An 18,052-nucleotide genomic window follows, 5' to 3' on the forward strand; every position below is an offset into this window, starting at 1 on the left:
GAGGAAATTCATGGATGTAGTGAGAGAGGACACGGAGTGAGTTGTTGCAGGAGAAGAGGATGCAGAAGATAGGGTTAGATAAAGGCCTATTATTTGCCGTGGGATCCCTGAAAGGGAATAGCTGAAAGGAAAAGAAGGAGAACTATATAGAATAGTCTTTTGCTGGCTTGATATAAAATAATGGCTGTTATATCTGTGTTGTCTGTTACAATTTGGTAGTGTACAAGTGCTTGTGGCTTAGTTATAAAATGTGGATATAAGAGCAGTATGCATACAAAACACAACTTCTTTCCAACAAGAAAACATATTTGATATAAAAAAGGAATTTTTTTTAAAGAAATTTAAAATTATTGACATAAAAGATAAATTAGGATTTTGACATCACACTAATTCTTTAGTTATCAGAAAATGGTATAATGTCAGTTTATAAGAAACAATAGCTAAGCCTAAGTAACAACATGGGTAAACTGAGGAGTCTGATGAATTAAAACCAACAATATTTAGTATTTATAGAAAGGTAATTTACAATATCAGGCAATTAATTTTGATATGAATATTCATGTGACACAACAAATGCATATCAGATAGATAGATAGATAGATTCTTATAGTTGACAGTTGTACAGTGAAAACATAGGGCTAAGGACACTGATCTGTACTGAGGTGTGCCTGTTAAATTTAGTCACTAGGTGGCAGTTTTGTAATGCAGTGAAATACAGATGCCTTTAGCGAGAACTTTTACATTTTATATTACATTTTGTTCACAGTAAAGTGCTGGTGCAAGCCCGGTAAGAATTGGTGAGGGTTGCGTCAGGAAGGGCATACGGCGTAAAAACTGTGCCAAATCAACATGCGGACAATGATCCGCTGTGGCGACCCTGGACTCACGGGATAAGCCGAAAGGACAAAAAAAAAAAAAAAAAAAAAAAAAAGGTGACTGATATAATAGATTGATGTTAACTCTGTGATTGTAATTTAAATTTACACATCAATATCATATATTAAGAGATGATTTAAAGATATAGAAATTACAGAACAGAATATTTATAATTATCTTAATCATCTGTCTGGCTATTATTAATCTGGCTGTTATTAAAACCTTGAGAGACCTTGACATTTTTCAGATTAAGTTTTCAAATCGCTTCAAGAAAATATGCTCATTTACTGTTCTTATAGATTAAATTACAATACCTTGGTAGCTGCAGCAAGACAGAATACATGTCTGTCAATTGGACAACGGTTCAGAGTAACAGAGAGTGTGAAAAGAGGTGAAGAGGTGTGTGCAAGCAGGTTGGAACAGGTGGAGAAAAGTGTCAAGTGTGTTGTGTGATAAAAGAGTATCAGTGAGAATGAAAGGAAAGTTGTTGAAGACGGTGGTGAGACCAGTGATGTTGTTCAGCTTAGAGACAGTGGCACTTAAAAAAAGACAGGAGACAGAGCTGGAGGTAGCAGAGCTTAAGATGTTGAGGTTCTCTTTGGGAGTGATGAGGATGGACAGGATCAGGAACGAGGAGATCAGAGGGACAGCTCATGTTCAATTTTTTGGAGATAAAGTCAGAGAGGCCAGATTGAGGTGGTTTGGACATGTTTAGAGGGGAGACTGTGACTATATCGGTAGAAGGATGCTGAGGTTGGAGCTGCCAGGCAGGAGGTCTAGAGGAAGACCAAAATGGAGATTAATGGATGTAGTGAGAGAGGACATGAAGTTAGTTGGTGTGAGAGAAGAGGATGCAGAGGACAGGGTTAGATGGAGGCACATGATTCGCTGTGACGAGGTCTGAAAGAGAACAGCCAAAAGAAAAAAAGAAGCTCTATGTAAAATAGTTGAAATGATCTCTACCATCTCAGACATAAAATGTGCTACTTATACACATAACAACGATAATTTTGTGTAATACAATCTACTGTATGTGTGTAATGCAGATAGTGAATTATAGCACAGAAAAATTATCTGATTGAAGTAGATTTTGCTGGTAAGTCACAATGCTGCATAAACTAGCTAACATTTTCAAATCACTTTATCACTTTAGCTTGACATTCTACATTATGTACCTTAAGTAAAGATGTGGATACATTATCCACAGGTGAGGACAGATGTTACACACTGAACCCAAAGTGCAGTGTTTGTGTTTAGCTCAATTCAAGTTTCAGGGTATCTGACAGTTTTCTTTATATAGCCTATCACCAAGAGTAACACAAATTGTACAATAAATAAAGAAAATGTAAACTAAGAAAATGTTACTACTGTTACTAATGCTATGATGAGTATCTTTTGAGAAATAAACACAGCCTAATGTGTGTCAATGCACTTGGCTCTGCTGAAAATCTCGATATGGATTAAATATTAATAAATTCATATTTGGTTTACAAATGCATGCAATTTCACCTAATTTACCTACAACAAATCTAAATTGTATGTAAGTTTGAGATTTACCTAATGAGTTTTAAGGACAATAATTTTTCAGTCGTGTTATGCAACGACGAAGATGATGTGTGCAATGATGGGCTTAAATTGCTGGAAAAGGGAAATTTTGCATACAGTTTTATCTTGTAGTCAACACTGGTTTCTGGCGATTTGAAATGAGCTAAAATTAAAGTAGTTCAATAAACTAACAAAGAAGCCAAGCAAGAATTAAAGAAAAACTACAGTATCAGCACAAACACATGGTTACAAATGGTTAAAAGAAACTCACTTGTTCAATACATTTCTATTGCTCAACTCATTTAAAATTAGACTCATTCTTAACAGGTTTGTGTGAGAGTAGTAGCCCATTTATGCGTTTTACCTACACAGAATAGTGTTGGAGATAAAGTCAGAGAGGCCAGATTGAGATGTCCACACGAAAGATTGTGAATATATCGGTAGAACGATGCTAAATATGGAGGTGGCAGGCAGGAGATCTAGAAGAAGACCAAAGAGGAAATTCATGGATGTAGTGAGAGAGGACACGGAGTGAGTTGTTGCAGGAGAAGAGGATGCAGAAGATAGGGTTAGATAAAGGCCTATTATTTGCCGTGGGATCCCTGAAAGGGAATAGCTGAAAGGAAAAGAAGGAGAACTATATAGAATAGTCTTTTGCTGGCTTGATATAAAATAATGGCTGTTATATCTGTGTTGTCTGTTACAATTTGGTAGTGTACAAGTGCTTGTGGCTTAGTTATAAAATGTGGATATAAGAGCAGTATGCATACAAAACACAACTTCTTTCCAACAAGAAAACATATTTGATATAAAAAAGGAATTTTTTTTAAAGAAATTTAAAATTATTGACATAAAAGATAAATTAGGATTTTGACATCACACTAATTCTTTAGTTATCAGAAAATGGTATAATGTCAGTTTATAAGAAACAATAGCTAAGCCTAAGTAACAACATGGGTAAACTGAGGAGTCTGATGAATTAAAACCAACAATATTTAGTATTTATAGAAAGGTAATTTACAATATCAGGCAATTAATTTTGATATGAATATTCATGTGACACAACAAATGCATATCAGTACAAGATATGGTAGTGCTTTGTACATGGCATACATTTTATGGAGGATTTAATAGATACATTTTAATGAATGGTAATACACAGGTAACATCACACACCAAACCACAATTACTTTTTTCTAGGTTAGAAAATTATACCAGTTAAACAATGCTTTCTCTTTTTACATCAGATTTGAGATGTTTTCCTTTAATATGCCATTAGGCTATGTGATGAAAAGTTAAACATTTTGCCTGAATTATTTGCCGGAAGTTCCCAATTTGACTTTCTTAAACCTTTATTGATAGGTCCCACAGAAGTAGATTTAACTGTATCGAAATCATGGACAATGGCCCAAGTGGTTACTCTATGTTTAGAGTGATGGTGCAATGCACACTTATATTTTTCTTGAAGCATTACTTCCTGACAAACATTTCAAGTGAAAAAGTCTTTGGAAATGGCCTCTACAAAGTTGGGTGCTGACATGAGGATCCCAATGGTGCAGAGGATAGTAAAGAGTGAGAAAGCCATGAGACAAAGCCTGTCAATAACAGAAGCAGCAAATTTCCACTCGTTGCACACTGACTCATCGTTGTCATGGTCACGAAAGCGTTTGGCAATATAGCGCACCTCATCCAGGATCTTGGCTAGCTCTGGTTCCACGCTGCCCATTGATGAGCTCTGACCTGTAGAAAGGAGCATCTCATCCTCGCCGGCTCGTCCAACCAGTCGTCCACAGTGGATTCCCGAGTCAGGCGAGATGGCTGCTGGGGAGTAATGAATGCTCTCCAGGCCACGGATACCAACATAGAGAATGTTGCCATTTGTGGATTGGGATGCTGAGGTGCTAGCATTGAGATCCATGCTGGTCAGGCTGCTGCGTGGGCCCTTGTTGTGACAGGCTGAACGCACTCGTTCCTCACCTGGGCGCTTCATGCGCAGGAACCAGGCGCACCAGTTCAGCAGGATCACACGGGTCTTTGGGTAATAAATGAGATGATAACGAAAGCATTTTGTTATTTGAAAACAAACTTTTAAAAAGTGTGAGGAAACATTAAGCCAGCTTTTATTCTTTAAATACAAAGGTCTAATCATATTGCTGCAGAGGATATATATTTAACTATGTAACTATGTATGTAACCACTCTGGTTTGTGATGTAGTATTGTGTGCCTAGAAAGCTTTCTTTGTTTTCTTTATTAGTTCCGAATGGTGCAGGAAAGAAGGACATTTATTCAAACTTAGGCTATACTGGTACATTACAGTTTTCTAATTTAAGCATTTGGGAACAATTAAATCCAGAATAAAGTTCTGTTGCTGTCCTGAGGACCTAGTGGAGACTTGGCCCTATACAAGTAAATGCAAAATTATCTTTGTGAATGACATTAATGAAGCAAAAACAAATAAGACATGTAAAATTTAAAAAGATCATTCCTTCTAATAATGCAATACTCAGTTTTGTAGTGCAACTAGAGGCAGATGACTTAAATTATGTTAATGACATCGCAGTATAACTCACAAAGTGATTCGGTGGAAAATGAATCACTTACCCACTTTGGCATCTTGCCTCCATCAGGGTCGTGATGGTGATATTGCAGGACCAGAACAGTAGCAATTACTGAGAGACCAACAATAACCATAGTAGTGGCAAAGTACTCAGCTGGGAACACAAACAGGTAAAATTATATTCTCCAAGAGAGCAAAACACAGTTTTGAGTACACAACACAACACACTGTATGTGTTTTAGAGAAATGCAAAACGATGGAGAGTCAGTAATAAACATTTTGAAGATTTAAATATTGGATGTCTGAATAAGCTTGGTAACACTGTGATATACATGTGAGAGAAACCTGTATGAAAAGTGACTACACAATTTTTCAGCTGTGTCTTCCCACTGATGGTAGTTGACATCCATCTCAATTGCTTTTAACTTCAGCCTGGCTTACCTATTAAAGGCACTGAGTCAGATGTGGCAGGCATAATCTCTGCAACTAGTAGCATAAAGACAGTCAGGGACAGCAGGACTGTAATGCCTGGGAAGAAGAGGAATTCTAAGTCAGAATTTCACAACAAAAATACTGAATGCAATGGAAAGTATTGACACAGTCGTGGCAGGGCCCCTTTGGTTGGAGCAACTAAAATGTTTTCCCGAGTGAGCTGACATGCTAAGCCACTAGTTGTTTTACTCAGAATCTGAAATTCTCAGAAGGATTTAGTGTTGCATCTTGGATAAGTGCAGGATTCACGATTCAAGAAAATACTACACAGGTTCTCTGTAAATGGGCATGTGAAATCACAACTTTAATAGTTTTATTAAAGAAATTATCATAGACCATTAGCCCGAATCATAAATTGTGCATTGTGCATTGTACCTATGCACGTTTTATTGAACTGGTGTAGATGTTGTTTTCATTGAGACATCTGCTTCTATCTCAGCATTTAAAAATTACAACTGAATGACTCAAAAGCAAATTTCTTAAACAATGCTCCAGTTTACTAGCAAATTGAAGGAGTTTGATGCCAAGATAATGCATTAGACTCATTAGCGATTCTACACCACTTGGTTCTGAGTTCTACAGCCATGTTTCCATTCCCCTTATCAAGTACCCTGGTTATGCTCAGCACATGTAACTGTACTAATTATATATATGTTGATGAATGTCCACAAATTTACTACAGCCTAATAGTTGAACATACAGTATATATTTACATTTAGACTGTTAGTTTACATGTCTCTAAAATACAATGAGTAGCTTCAAAATGACCATATTTCAGCAGTTCTTCAAACCTCCTTGTTGTGCTTTACAACACAAAATTAACTAAAACATCAAGATGCTGTAACACACCTAGCTGTACCCAATATACAGTAAGATCCAGATCTTCAGATACTGCGGTCCTGCTTTTTGGAACTAACAAACAGATATCTGGAGACCAGGTTTCCACATTTAAAATAAAACTTAAATCATTCTCTTTATGTCAGGCTTGTGGCTAGACCGTTTTTTTGTGTGCCGTGGATTCCTGGAGTGTGTATGTGCTAATTTGGGCTTAGGCCTATTAAATTGATGTGTGTTGGGAACTATGTGTTTAAACCCCTTTGGAAAACATTTTTGATAAGAAGTTTTAGGATTTACATATCTAAATTTTACATGGTACAATTCACATTCCATTTTTCTCTATCTGCTTATGAGCTATCATCAAAACATCAGAAATAATGCACATGTACTGACACACACATAAGCCGACACGTCGGACTCTAAAGCAAACATTACAAGCATCACAAATCAATACATCCACTCCTACATACTGCACAATACACCCACAAGCACACCGCCTCCACCCTCACCACAACTACTCATCCACAGATACTGTCTCTATAAAGCCAATATAATTAATGCATGATACATTCAAGTCAACTGTGACAACTGTGATACGTTTTGTTCCTGGTCCTCTGACAATTTAATCAGTCACTCAGAGCCGATTACATAATAACATAAAGCCGATATATAACCACTGAATACTCAATAGACAAATGGGATAGGACATGAATTTGTTTTAGAGAGGTAAAATATGAAAATAACATAAAGGTTGGCAGTGTGTCAAAACCACTTGGGGTTTAAAGGACTTGATGTGAATAGAATCTCATTTATTTTCAACTCTCTATTTTTTTTCTTTCTTTTTTTTAGCAGCAGATAGTTAGTGAACCCAGGTCATCGTTACATCGCCAAGGATGCCATCAAAGTCATTCTCAAGAAAACTATAAACCTGTAAATATATAATGATAAAAATTGAAACCCTGACGGGTTGCTAGGTTCATAATGACATCTAATTGTAATATAACACGATTAAAATTACTTTAAAAGTTATGTTACCAATGTGTATGGTTTTTACAAATCTTGAAACCTGTAAAATGTATTAATACATTATAACTAATTGAATAAATATTTTCCTTTTGAACCAATACAAATTCTATAGGGGTTCTAGAGTTATAGTTGCGTTGGAAATTTCTGTGGGGCGACTAATTAATGTTTAGTATTTAAAAACGATGCATTGTAACACTTGGCAAAGTAAAGCAGCCACAGCATTACTGGTTACTGAGTGACTCACCTCCCATCAATAATGAGTGCACTGCTTTTCATTTCTGCACCGAAGCAGGGCCACAGCAATGATCTAGAGTACCTTTGCATGTGTTTCTATGAGCGAGTGTAAATTTCAGTTCCTCTAACCAAGTGAGATTTTCTCCCCAGAGTCAGCTGGCAGAAGGAAGACGAGCAGGGCCAGAGTGGAGATCAGGACACATGGGATGAGTAGATTGAGGCCATAGTAGAGGGTACGTCTTCGCATCACTACAGTGAAGGTGACATCAGGGTATGGCTCCTCACAGCAGTCATAGAAACGCTCGCTCTTCCGTCCTGGAACCTCTGTGTATAAAAAGACTAAATTAACTCTGGGAGAAATAGAGTGAACCTCAGATTGTTATTTCACTAACATGGTGGAATAATAACATTTGTGATTCACTTTTGTTTTTCTTACCAACAAGATCCCACTCTCCATTGGCAATGTAGCCAGTGATATCTGCCTCCAACATCTTTAAGTCCAGAGACCAGCCCCCATATGTCCAGGAGCCAAACTTCAGGTCACATCTCTGGACATCAAAGGGGAACCAGCGCACATCAATGTAGCAGGTGCTTTTGAAGATTCCTGTTGTGGTGGGAGACACGAAAGACTGGGCACTGTGTAATGTAAAACACTACACAAAAGAGAGACAGAAACAGGTAGGTTGAAGTCTCCAGCTCTGACAGAGAGCATTTTAACTAGTCTGCAATAAAGAAAAAAAAAAGAAAAAAGACAGGGCCTTTGAGAGGCAGAGGTTTTTCTCCAGAAGATATGGAGACCAAGTACCATCCATCTTAAAAAGAGTAAAAATCCAATATGACAATGAAATGAAAGTGGCCAGTAATCCTTCAGGAGAGACAGGCGCCATACTAATTTCCATTCTTATTTAAAAAAGATATGAGACATTAGAAGTAAACAAGGTATTTCCTCTCTCAGTGCCATGAAGATGATAAAACTCTGCAGGGATTGAATAGAGATGGGGAACAGATGAATAGAAAGACTGTTATTTACTGGAATGAAGCTCAGAGATAAAGATAAATGTGAGGAAATTCAAACTACTTTCATCATATCTGCATATAGGTTTACTCATTTGATGCAGTGCTGTTGAGCTCAAGTGACAAATTACTATTTTGCACCAATATGGCACTCAGCGAGGGTTCTATTGGAACAAAGTCGAGAGCCACTTCGCTTGTGACTGAGGCAATCAGGCCAGAAGAAATCCAGTGATGGAACTATTTACGCCGCTATTGATTGAGATGCTGAGGCGAAGCAGGCCAGCACATTTGCGTAGTAAGGAAAAAAGAGTGAAGGGGGAAGAGTTTGCCAGGGAGAGCAGTAATCACCAGCTGCGTCTAATGCTGTGTGTATGTGTGTGTGTGTGAGAGTGGGTGCATATGCATATGCAAATGAGTTGACTGTTTCTCAGGAAATAACATATACATTTTATATCTTTAGAACTGCACAGCACTTAATAACTTAATAAAGGACAGTGCTTCAGTGGGATCATTTTAAAACTTAAACCGTTTATAGTAACATTATGATGTTGTGGAGAAATATGGTTATAGGATTTGTTCCTGAGAGTTAAATGAGGAGAAGCGCATCACAGTTAAATATTGTACATCCATTAAAATGAAGAAACTGCAAGCAGTGAGTTAGAATAAAGATGGGAAATGGGGAACACCGTTAACCTCGGTCTGTTTTAAAGCAACAGAATTCACATACAAACCTCTTTTATAAAGCTACCCAGCTATAAATCCAGATGTTTGCTGCTAGAATGACAGTTGTCAAAACTGAGGTTATATTGAGGTTAATAAATGTCTTAATGTCTAAACCCTGTACCCTATACTTAAGCAGCCCACGCTTATTCCACTGCCTAGGAAGCCTACTGTAGACCCCTCCCTTTGTGGAGACTTACAGAGCTGTCTATTTTGTTCCTTTTCTGGCAAAGGCCCTTGAACAAGAAGTTTCAATCAAATTTTACATTTTCTATCTCTGATCAAACCTCCTTGATCTTCACTTTTTTGTGTGCAAATTTGCTATCGTCTGTGGTTTGATTATATGGACATAGTTAATATTTGCTTTATACACAGAGCTACATTCATGTTCACTGCTGTAAATTATTCTCGGTCCAGTAATGCTCATGGGTACAGATGAAGAGTAATGGCAGGTATCTCAGATTGTTGGGTTCTTTAAGTTAATTGGAAATGTGAGGCACCATGATATATTGATCCAGAACCAGGCTGCTGTCCTCTCTGGATCTCTACTTTCAGTTGCAGTATAATCTAATAATTAAAGTGAATCATTATACATAGGTGCTCAGAGTTCGTGCATCTTATATTTAGTCACATAAATAACAAATACTTGGACACTGTGGCTGCCAAACACTTAGGCGACCAATATTATGTCTATATTTTAATAGTATTTTAAAGAATTTTATTTCTAAGTATTCTGTTCGTTTTACCATTAAAACCTGTTTATAAATCGTTTTTTTAAGGTTGTATCTGAGGACATGTTGTTTCCCCCCATTTTTAATTAAGGGCTTACAGAGATAGAGCTGCCAACATTCAAAAACATTTGGCAGAAAAGATTAACGTATGCAAATTTATGCTATGAGTTGCACTTTTGATGTAGTTGAGCTTTAGCTTTAATTACGTTTTGTTGTTGCTGATGGGAAAACATCACCGGGGAACTACGTAATATCTGTTTCTAACAGGATGAGGGTGTTGCTTACATCTGTACAACAGGAAGCAAATACATTTTCTTTGTTAAACAAAGGGAGCACTTACCTAATGTCTAACATTTCCAATGAGTAAACATGTAGTTTTGTCCAGTTCTAAAGTATCCATGAGAATGTAGCTCTTACCTGGAGGTAAGTAGGAACAGGAGCCCGAGGAGTTCACAAGAATGTTGGTGTGGAAAGTTGCATCAAATCTTTCATCTGCACTGTCGACAACATTGAACAATATCAGTATTTACTGCTGCAGCATCTGTAACCTGCCTCATACACTTATACAATCTTTGCAAGATCTCCTATTAATTATGAAGCCACATGAATTTGGATGAGCTACAAACAGTGTGGGAAAAAGATGTGGTAGAACAATGCACATATTTCTCCAACTCATTATTGCAGCAGGTAGACAGTACACGAGGAGTCAGGACTGATGCAACATTTCCCTGGAGATGGTTATTCTGCTGTTACCCTCACTCTTCCATGCTACCCACAATTCACTGCCTCTAAATGAACTCCCTGGAGGTTTAGGCAGGGTTGAGCTCAAGTTGAAAGAGTTTCTTGAAAAAGAAAGAAGCTTAACTTACAGCAGTGTCTAATTCAAAGAGTCTCAAATCGAGGCTTTACTCAGAGGGACAAAGACAAATGAAGTACAGCACTTTCCCCATGTTTAGTTAGAGGGAGATTAGAGCCTCACTAATATCATTTGTTCAGATCTCTGTCTTTGATTGATTAATGGGGATCTGTCTGCATTTTCCATGAGGCACATAGCCCCTCTCCCATCTTTCTTATAAAAGTGTTTTCATTCATCTGAATGATTTATTGCCATAAAGTCTTCTTCTACACTGTGCTGCATATCTTTAAACTGTTGAGCACCACTAACCTTGTGCTATGAAAACCACTTTACCTAACAGATTCCAATTGGTGCATTTAGGGAACCCTACAAACACTGGATGACAGAAGGCCCACAAACTACTATATTTCAACCAAAGTTTTCAATCTGGGAAATGTTAAAGTGGCAAGTTTTATATCATTATTCTAATTTTTATTTTAGTTGAATTCAATAAGAGTTAAATTTAACGGTTTATCCAACAGGTAACTCTACATGATTTGCTCAAAAGGACAAACTTCAAATCCCACCAAAATTGCAAATAACCTTATACTACTTCAACGTGCCACTTTTTTAGTGGATTGGTTCTTAGATGAGGCCCAATGTTTTTCTAAATTACACCAGATTATAAAGGTAATCTTTATTTTTCAGAAAAGAAGCATGTGATAATATGACATATAATAAGATAACTAATATGTCACAGTCAGTTTTGTTTTAACAATCTTGTTTTTAAGCATGTAAAACAAAAATACCCTCATTTTACTGAGCAGAAGACAAGGCATGCATGCCGAGTCTGACTCCAGGCATCCAATTACAGTGCAGCACCCAGCAGGTCTGTCCTTCCAGTGCCTACCTGTTATACAGCAGGATGTCTGGCTTCCAAATGAGATGGTCAGGAAATCTCACATTTGTCACGCCAGGATACTCTGATGTATTCCACTGGAGGTAATAATCATTCCAGTACTGTGGGATACGGAAACAGAATGTACTTTTCATTTCTCCCATATACATATTTAACAGATCCTGTATGGGCTCTGTCTCCACTTTAGTGAGCTTAGTTTGAAAACACCAGGTGGGAGTTAATGCTGTGTGTTGTTTTAAAAACACTGACAGTTACTTTAATGAGTAAAATAAATGTATGTGACAGCAGCTGTGGGTTACATCATGTAGCGACATGCTACAAAAATTGGGTTCAATCTCTGCCTGGGTTTCAGTGGCATCTGGCAAGATTTGTATGAAACCTTTTTTTACCATTCAACTATCAACGATTACTTGATGATGGGGCTGAGAAAAAGGTAAAAGATCACCGGAGTCATCAGAGGCCCATCCTCTAAGAGGGGCATAAATCTTCTTAATGGCAATCTGTTAGATGTTGAGAAATTTCAGTCTGGGAACAAGTGATGGCCTGACATTATCAATTTTATCAATTTCAAAAGTTTCTATTCAGGGTCAAATTGTGGACGTTGTGGAAGATTATAAATAGCAGGTATGTATAGTGTTTATTGACAATGAACTGGACTTGGATAAGAATACTAAAGCTGTCTACAAGAAAGGCCAGAGCCGCCTCCATTTTTTGAGGAGGCTCAGGTCCTTCAACATCTTTTAAACCACGCTAAGGATGTTTTATGTACATTTCGATATTTATTGCAATACAAAACAAGGCAAGTGGAGGATTTACGGTCGCAAGACTGTTCTGCTGATCTTAGTTTAAAGGATTACCCAATAATATTCCAGATTCCATCCATACAGCAATCAACTTGTTGACAGTAAACAGGGTAATTTTATTGCTGGCTTTGCAGGCTTTCTGCTTTATTGATAAGGACTTGAGGTGCCTGCTGGTACAGTACAGCAGGAAGTTGATGTTTATGTTTAGCAAATTATTGCAGCATTTGTCAAAGTGGTAAACTAGAAGAAAAGGCCAGTAACACATGAATGTGGTGATTGCGGTGTGTTGTATGAATATTCTGCAGACTGTTGAGCTTTGGCTGCTGCAGCAACACTTCCTGGCAGACAGATCCCTTCCCCATTATGTGGAGAAGCTCTGCAGTGGAGGCACAGACAGACTATAATAGAATACTGATATTATATAAGGAATACCATAACCTAATAGCCTATCATGTTGAGTGTGCAACAGAAACAGCAAAATCATAAATTATTAGCATATATGAATGATTAAATAAATTTTAATGAATTAATTTTCAGCTTGTTGTGACCGAATACACTACCACATTCATTATAGAAATAATATGATGAGATTAAACTGGGCTTAAAATGATAAACTGTTCCTTAATTCCTTTATTTATGATTTATATCTGTGAAAATTTCTAACTTTTCTAAGCAGTGTTACTGATTAGGTTATATTATTCTGTGGCTGGGGGAGCAATTGAGTGAGACTGCTGCTGTGATTTCACAGGGTGATTAAAAACAGACCAAACAGCCTTGACATAGCTTGGTGACGATGAAGCAGCAGGGAACTAGTGTCATACGATGGACAGACAGTGGTAAAATATTTGTGGCCATACACCTCACTATATGGAGGAAAAATGGGAAATTTCTGTGGTTGATGAAAATGAAAAGGAACGACCTGTAGATGCAGTAAAGTAAACTGTAGGATGACCAGTAAACATTTAAGCATATTATATCCATATCTTTCATTTACATTTCTTCTTCTTCTTCTTCTTCTTCTTCTGATAGATAGATAGATAGATACTTTATTTATCCCAATGGATGAATCCCAAAATTTTATTAGATTAGATTAGATGATTAGATGCCATAACTAAATATCAATAAGGGGTTAAATGGTTCAGAGGAAAATGCTGCAGATCAAAAGACTGTAAAGGTGAAAACAGTAAGTCCAAAAGATGTCCAACTACCAGAGCCCAGTACATGTTCAGGTAGACTCCAGCATCTTGTGACCATAAATAGGTTAAGCAGACATATAAAACTGATGAATTAACACTTTAAAATGTAGTAAAATGTATGTGCGTAAACTTAGAAGTGCAGTTTAGCTTTTTTGTGAGACTAAATACATTATACAGAAAAACTTCTTACCAGCTGCAGCCAAATGTTGGTTGTCAAAACCTGGTTCTTCTCATCCTGTTAGAAAAATGGGATTATTAATTTTACCATTGGGTTTTCAGCATATGAATTTATTGTTTTCTCAGTTTAAGATTCATAAATAAAGAATTGTGCTACTCAAACATTTCCTCAGTACCTTGATATTTCAGGCTGTGATAACAGTAAAAGAGTAGACATTTAAGCAGCAACAACAATCTAGATGCACCATATGACGTCCATGAAAGATGAATACTCAAACACCTGACCAACAAAAAAGTGCTGAAAATAATAATCGGACACTTCATTCACTCAAGTGAAACGATAGTGACAATCTTTAATTTGACGGATGATGTCTGCTTATCACTGAAACAAAAGTAAAGTATCAAAACTCCAACTTGTGCGGCACATATGCATATGTGTGGAGAAGCATCATTTACGCACCACATCCATTATCTGCATAAGGCTGAAACCGAAGTGAACAGTGAGGCTCTGGGAGTCATTGAAGACCGGCCTCTCCAGCGCGTTGTAGTCAGTCATAAGGTCTCTGTACAGTCTGCGCTGGTGTTTCCCTTGAAGAGAAACTGCAGTAGAGAGAGAAACCTGGACAGTAAATATGCTTAAAATAGAAAATAATAATATGTACTCATAATTACTTCAGAAAAAATTAGCAAGATAGACGTTGTTAGTCACATCAACTGCCAACTCATTTTCCCTTTCTTTATCAAACTTCTACTTTATGCAGCCATACTGAAACACACTCTTTCATAATATAAATCAAACTTTCTGAAGCTGCATGGCAGTTTGTCTCCTGGGTATGGAACTGATAAGAACAGACAAACAAACAAATTGTGCTATTATTCAACCCATTTTGAACTGCTGTAGAAACTGGTAGGTTTTTTAAAAATAAATCTCTTAGAGTTGAAATCAGCAGCTCACTTAAATCTGCATTAATTGCTATTCCACATGTTAGGGGCTTTAGTAACAAGCTTTGAATGCTGTCATTACCACCTGTTAAGTTGTCCCTGCACGCAGTAACACAAGCAGCTATTTGGGATTGTGTTTGAGTCCATCTTTTGAATGTAATTCCAACTTTTACACTCGTTTCATCTTTATCAGGTTCTTTAGCTCTTAGCTGCTCCACTATGTCCACCAGCTATTTGCTAACTTGGCCTGTCCATTGTTTGGTGCAGAGCAGATTTGTGTTCAGTGTGTAACTAAAGAAAACCTGACTGTTAAGAGAGGAACAATTAGGTTGCAGGCTGTTAAAACCAAAAGAACGAGCTGGTAAAAAGGCTACAGCTTAAATGCTGTCCAAAACTGGGAGAAAGGAGAACTGGATAGAGTCATGTGATCTGTTGTTAATATAAAATATGGATTATAGCTGCTAAGTTCAAAGATGAGACCGAACCACAGCTACTGTCCCCCTTTTCACTTTAGGCCAGCTTTTTTCTAATAGATATCTGCCTGAATTCATGACTGATGATCTTGGCTCTTCCTATTTATAGTCTGCTTTTCTTTTTAGGCTGCATATGTTATGGTATAGTAAACGGAAGCTGTTTTAGAGGAGAAAGACCTTGAAGAGAGATGTGCATGGGACCTGGGTGATTCCAGATGTGATCGGGGATTCTACCATCAAGTCATGTTAATGGTAAAGCCTTTACACACATAACTTGATTTATATTTATATAAATTATAAATATATTTATAATTATGATAAATTATTATGATTATATTCATAATTGTTAGGTAACTCTTAGATGCCCTATCTGCTGGACTCCAAAACTAAACCAAAACATCTCTGTAAATAATTTTTCATTTAATTAAAAGGTTTGGCAAAGTGTTTTTTTTTACTTAAATTATATAAATGTATAAAACACTTCTACTTCAGTCAGCGTTAGAGAGGAGGTGGTGAAACACAAGCAATTATTCAAATACATTACTGACGATATTCATCTTACTGTGCGATCTCAAATCGGACCTGCACCTCATTTTAACACACTCTCGTCTCCTCTCTTGACTTATGGGCCATTTTTGGCAGCATGTATTCACTTCACTAATGGCCATAGCCCAATTATCCTAAACCTCCTATGAGGAGCGCATTATCTCGATGATTTGGCAAAGCTTACTGTCTGTAGGCACCCTCCCATTCCGCTGCTCTCATAAAAAAGACTGAAAGATTAGCTGAAGGCTTGTCTTTGTCCATGGCTGACTCCCCTGTGAATCTGCTCCCTCCCAATCCCACCATAGTCAAATTTCACCATGAACATCAGTATGATGACATCAGTGTGTGATATTGTTTGTGTAACACCCCTTAGCACATTACAGAGGACACGTCAGACCACGCAATTAACATTTTCTGAATTTTCCCAGCTTGTTGCTAAGTGAGCTGGAAGGCAAAGAGGCAAGATGAAGCAAAATATAAATGAATTATCAAACTTAACAGTATCAGGGAGATGGAAAAGGGCTTTGTGTACCCCAGACATCTGCTCAAACATTTGAACGTATGAAAGTGCATACACTAATGTGACTTTTCTCCTTCTATGTACACTTTGCTTTTAGGGAATCCTCATTAGGTCATTATCCTGATGAACAGTTGGCACGATCTAAGGTCTTATGTGCATGGAGCCATGGAGCAGGTTTTCTTCAAGGACCTCTTTATTTGTTTGCCTCCCACTTTCACTCAGTTCTGACCCTCGCAATGTCCTTGTTTTCATTGCTCTAAGAGTTTACAAACTGAAGGTGCACTGTCATATGCCTTTTTCCTGAGTGTCTTCCATAAAGCCACTCTTCCACAAAGGACTTCAGGACTTTTTGCTTTGACACTCACACGTTTGCCCAACAACAATGGTGGTTTCAAACTTTGCACCTGGAAACACTTGGCATTTTAGAAATAGCTACCCTTGCTATCTATGCCTCAAAATTTCAGCAGCAAAAGAGTTTGTTGGACTTCATGTTATGACATGCAGTCAAAATTGTGGATTCCTAGATACATCTGTACCTTTCTAAAATATGCCCAGTTTATTCAGTTTTCCATACGCAGGCTCCAGTCATTATAGGTAAAATTCACGCATAGTGAAAGCACTTGATGAATATTATTTTCTAAATGATCATTAAAGCCACCTTTCCATCTAAAAACTTCCTGCAGGTTTCTAATTGAAACTACTTAAGTGAAATCTCAAACATCAGCTGCACTGTCGGAGCAAATGGAAATGCAGGTCTTGTCATTCCCTTTTATACACATTTAAGCCAAAATCAGCGTTTCGCATAGTTGCAAACGCTGGGTGATTAATTAGTGTACTTTAATATAGAGTTTTGTAGATTTACTTACGCTTGATAACTATGTGGTTATCCACCTATGAGACGAGTCCAGCAGAGCAGTACTGACATTGTTGAAAAGAGGAATAACACTAAAATAATTCCCACCTTTATTATAATCTACTGCCTGTTCGTATTTATACAGCGGTAAAGAATGAGCATGTTCTCAAACTCGTGTTTGGTACAACATGTCCATTATCCGACAAAAAATGAAGATAAACCTGCCGCCTGATAAATAAAAAAAAAAACCCTGATGGTTATACACGGTAATTCTTATTTAAAGCTTATTATGACTGCCTACCTTTCAGTGTACAGGCGGTCACTGCAAGGAAAAGCAGAAAATATCCAAAGTCCATGATGAACAGAGGTTTCCCAGCTAATCGCAGAACCTGATGGGATACGAGAATGATGTGGTGTGTGTGTGTGTGTGTGTGTGTGTGTGAAATAACTCCTCCTCCTAATGAATAGTGTGTTTGGCAGACAGGCAGATTTGTTGCCCCACTGGTTAACTCTGCCCAGCAGTTTGTCTCACTGAGCCTGAACCAACTTAACTACTCCTACTTAAGTGGAAAAGCATAAACTGGAATATGTTATTTCACCCGTCTGTAGGCTTTTATAGCTGTAAATAAATAAGAAACATGAAGAAGAAAATCTCTAAAAACGTCTATCTTGCCATGAGTTACTGCCATCGTAACAACTCCTTATTATTCTTGGATTTCATTTCGTTTCTTGCAATTTCTTTTCTTCTTCCAGAA

At 37.4% G+C, this 18,052-nt stretch overlaps 1 protein-coding gene across 3 annotated transcripts; it reads right to left on the reverse strand.

The window, feature by feature from the left end:
• Positions 1 to 942: 942 nt before the first annotated feature.
• On the reverse strand, positions 943 to 17,829 carry chrna7a (cholinergic receptor, nicotinic, alpha 7a (neuronal)). 3 transcript variants are annotated; one of them, XM_067495814.1, is made up of 10 exons: positions 17,599 to 17,815; positions 14,424 to 14,563; positions 13,977 to 14,021; positions 11,779 to 11,888; positions 10,451 to 10,530; positions 8,005 to 8,172; positions 7,698 to 7,892; positions 5,421 to 5,507; positions 5,024 to 5,133; positions 943 to 4,453 (listed from the first exon to the last, which is right to left on the reverse strand). In XM_067495814.1, exons 1-10 carry the CDS (start codon positions 17,651 to 17,653, stop codon positions 3,911 to 3,913), a joined length of 1,533 nt encoding a protein of 510 aa, XP_067351915.1. In that variant the 5' UTR covers positions 17,654 to 17,815; the 3' UTR covers positions 943 to 3,910. The 3 variants fall into 3 exon arrangements, with proteins under 3 accessions (XP_067351915.1, XP_067351917.1, XP_067351916.1); XM_067495816.1 differs by lacking the exon at positions 17,599 to 17,815 and adding an exon at positions 17,311 to 17,571; XM_067495815.1 differs by lacking the exon at positions 5,421 to 5,507 and having other exon boundaries at positions 17,599 to 17,829.
• Between the last annotated feature and the right edge of the window lie 223 nt (positions 17,830 to 18,052).

This window comes from Channa argus, chromosome 2 (genome assembly GCF_033026475.1).
Source record: "Channa argus isolate prfri chromosome 2, Channa argus male v1.0, whole genome shotgun sequence".
Lineage (NCBI taxonomy): Eukaryota > Metazoa > Chordata > Actinopteri > Anabantiformes > Channidae > Channa > Channa argus.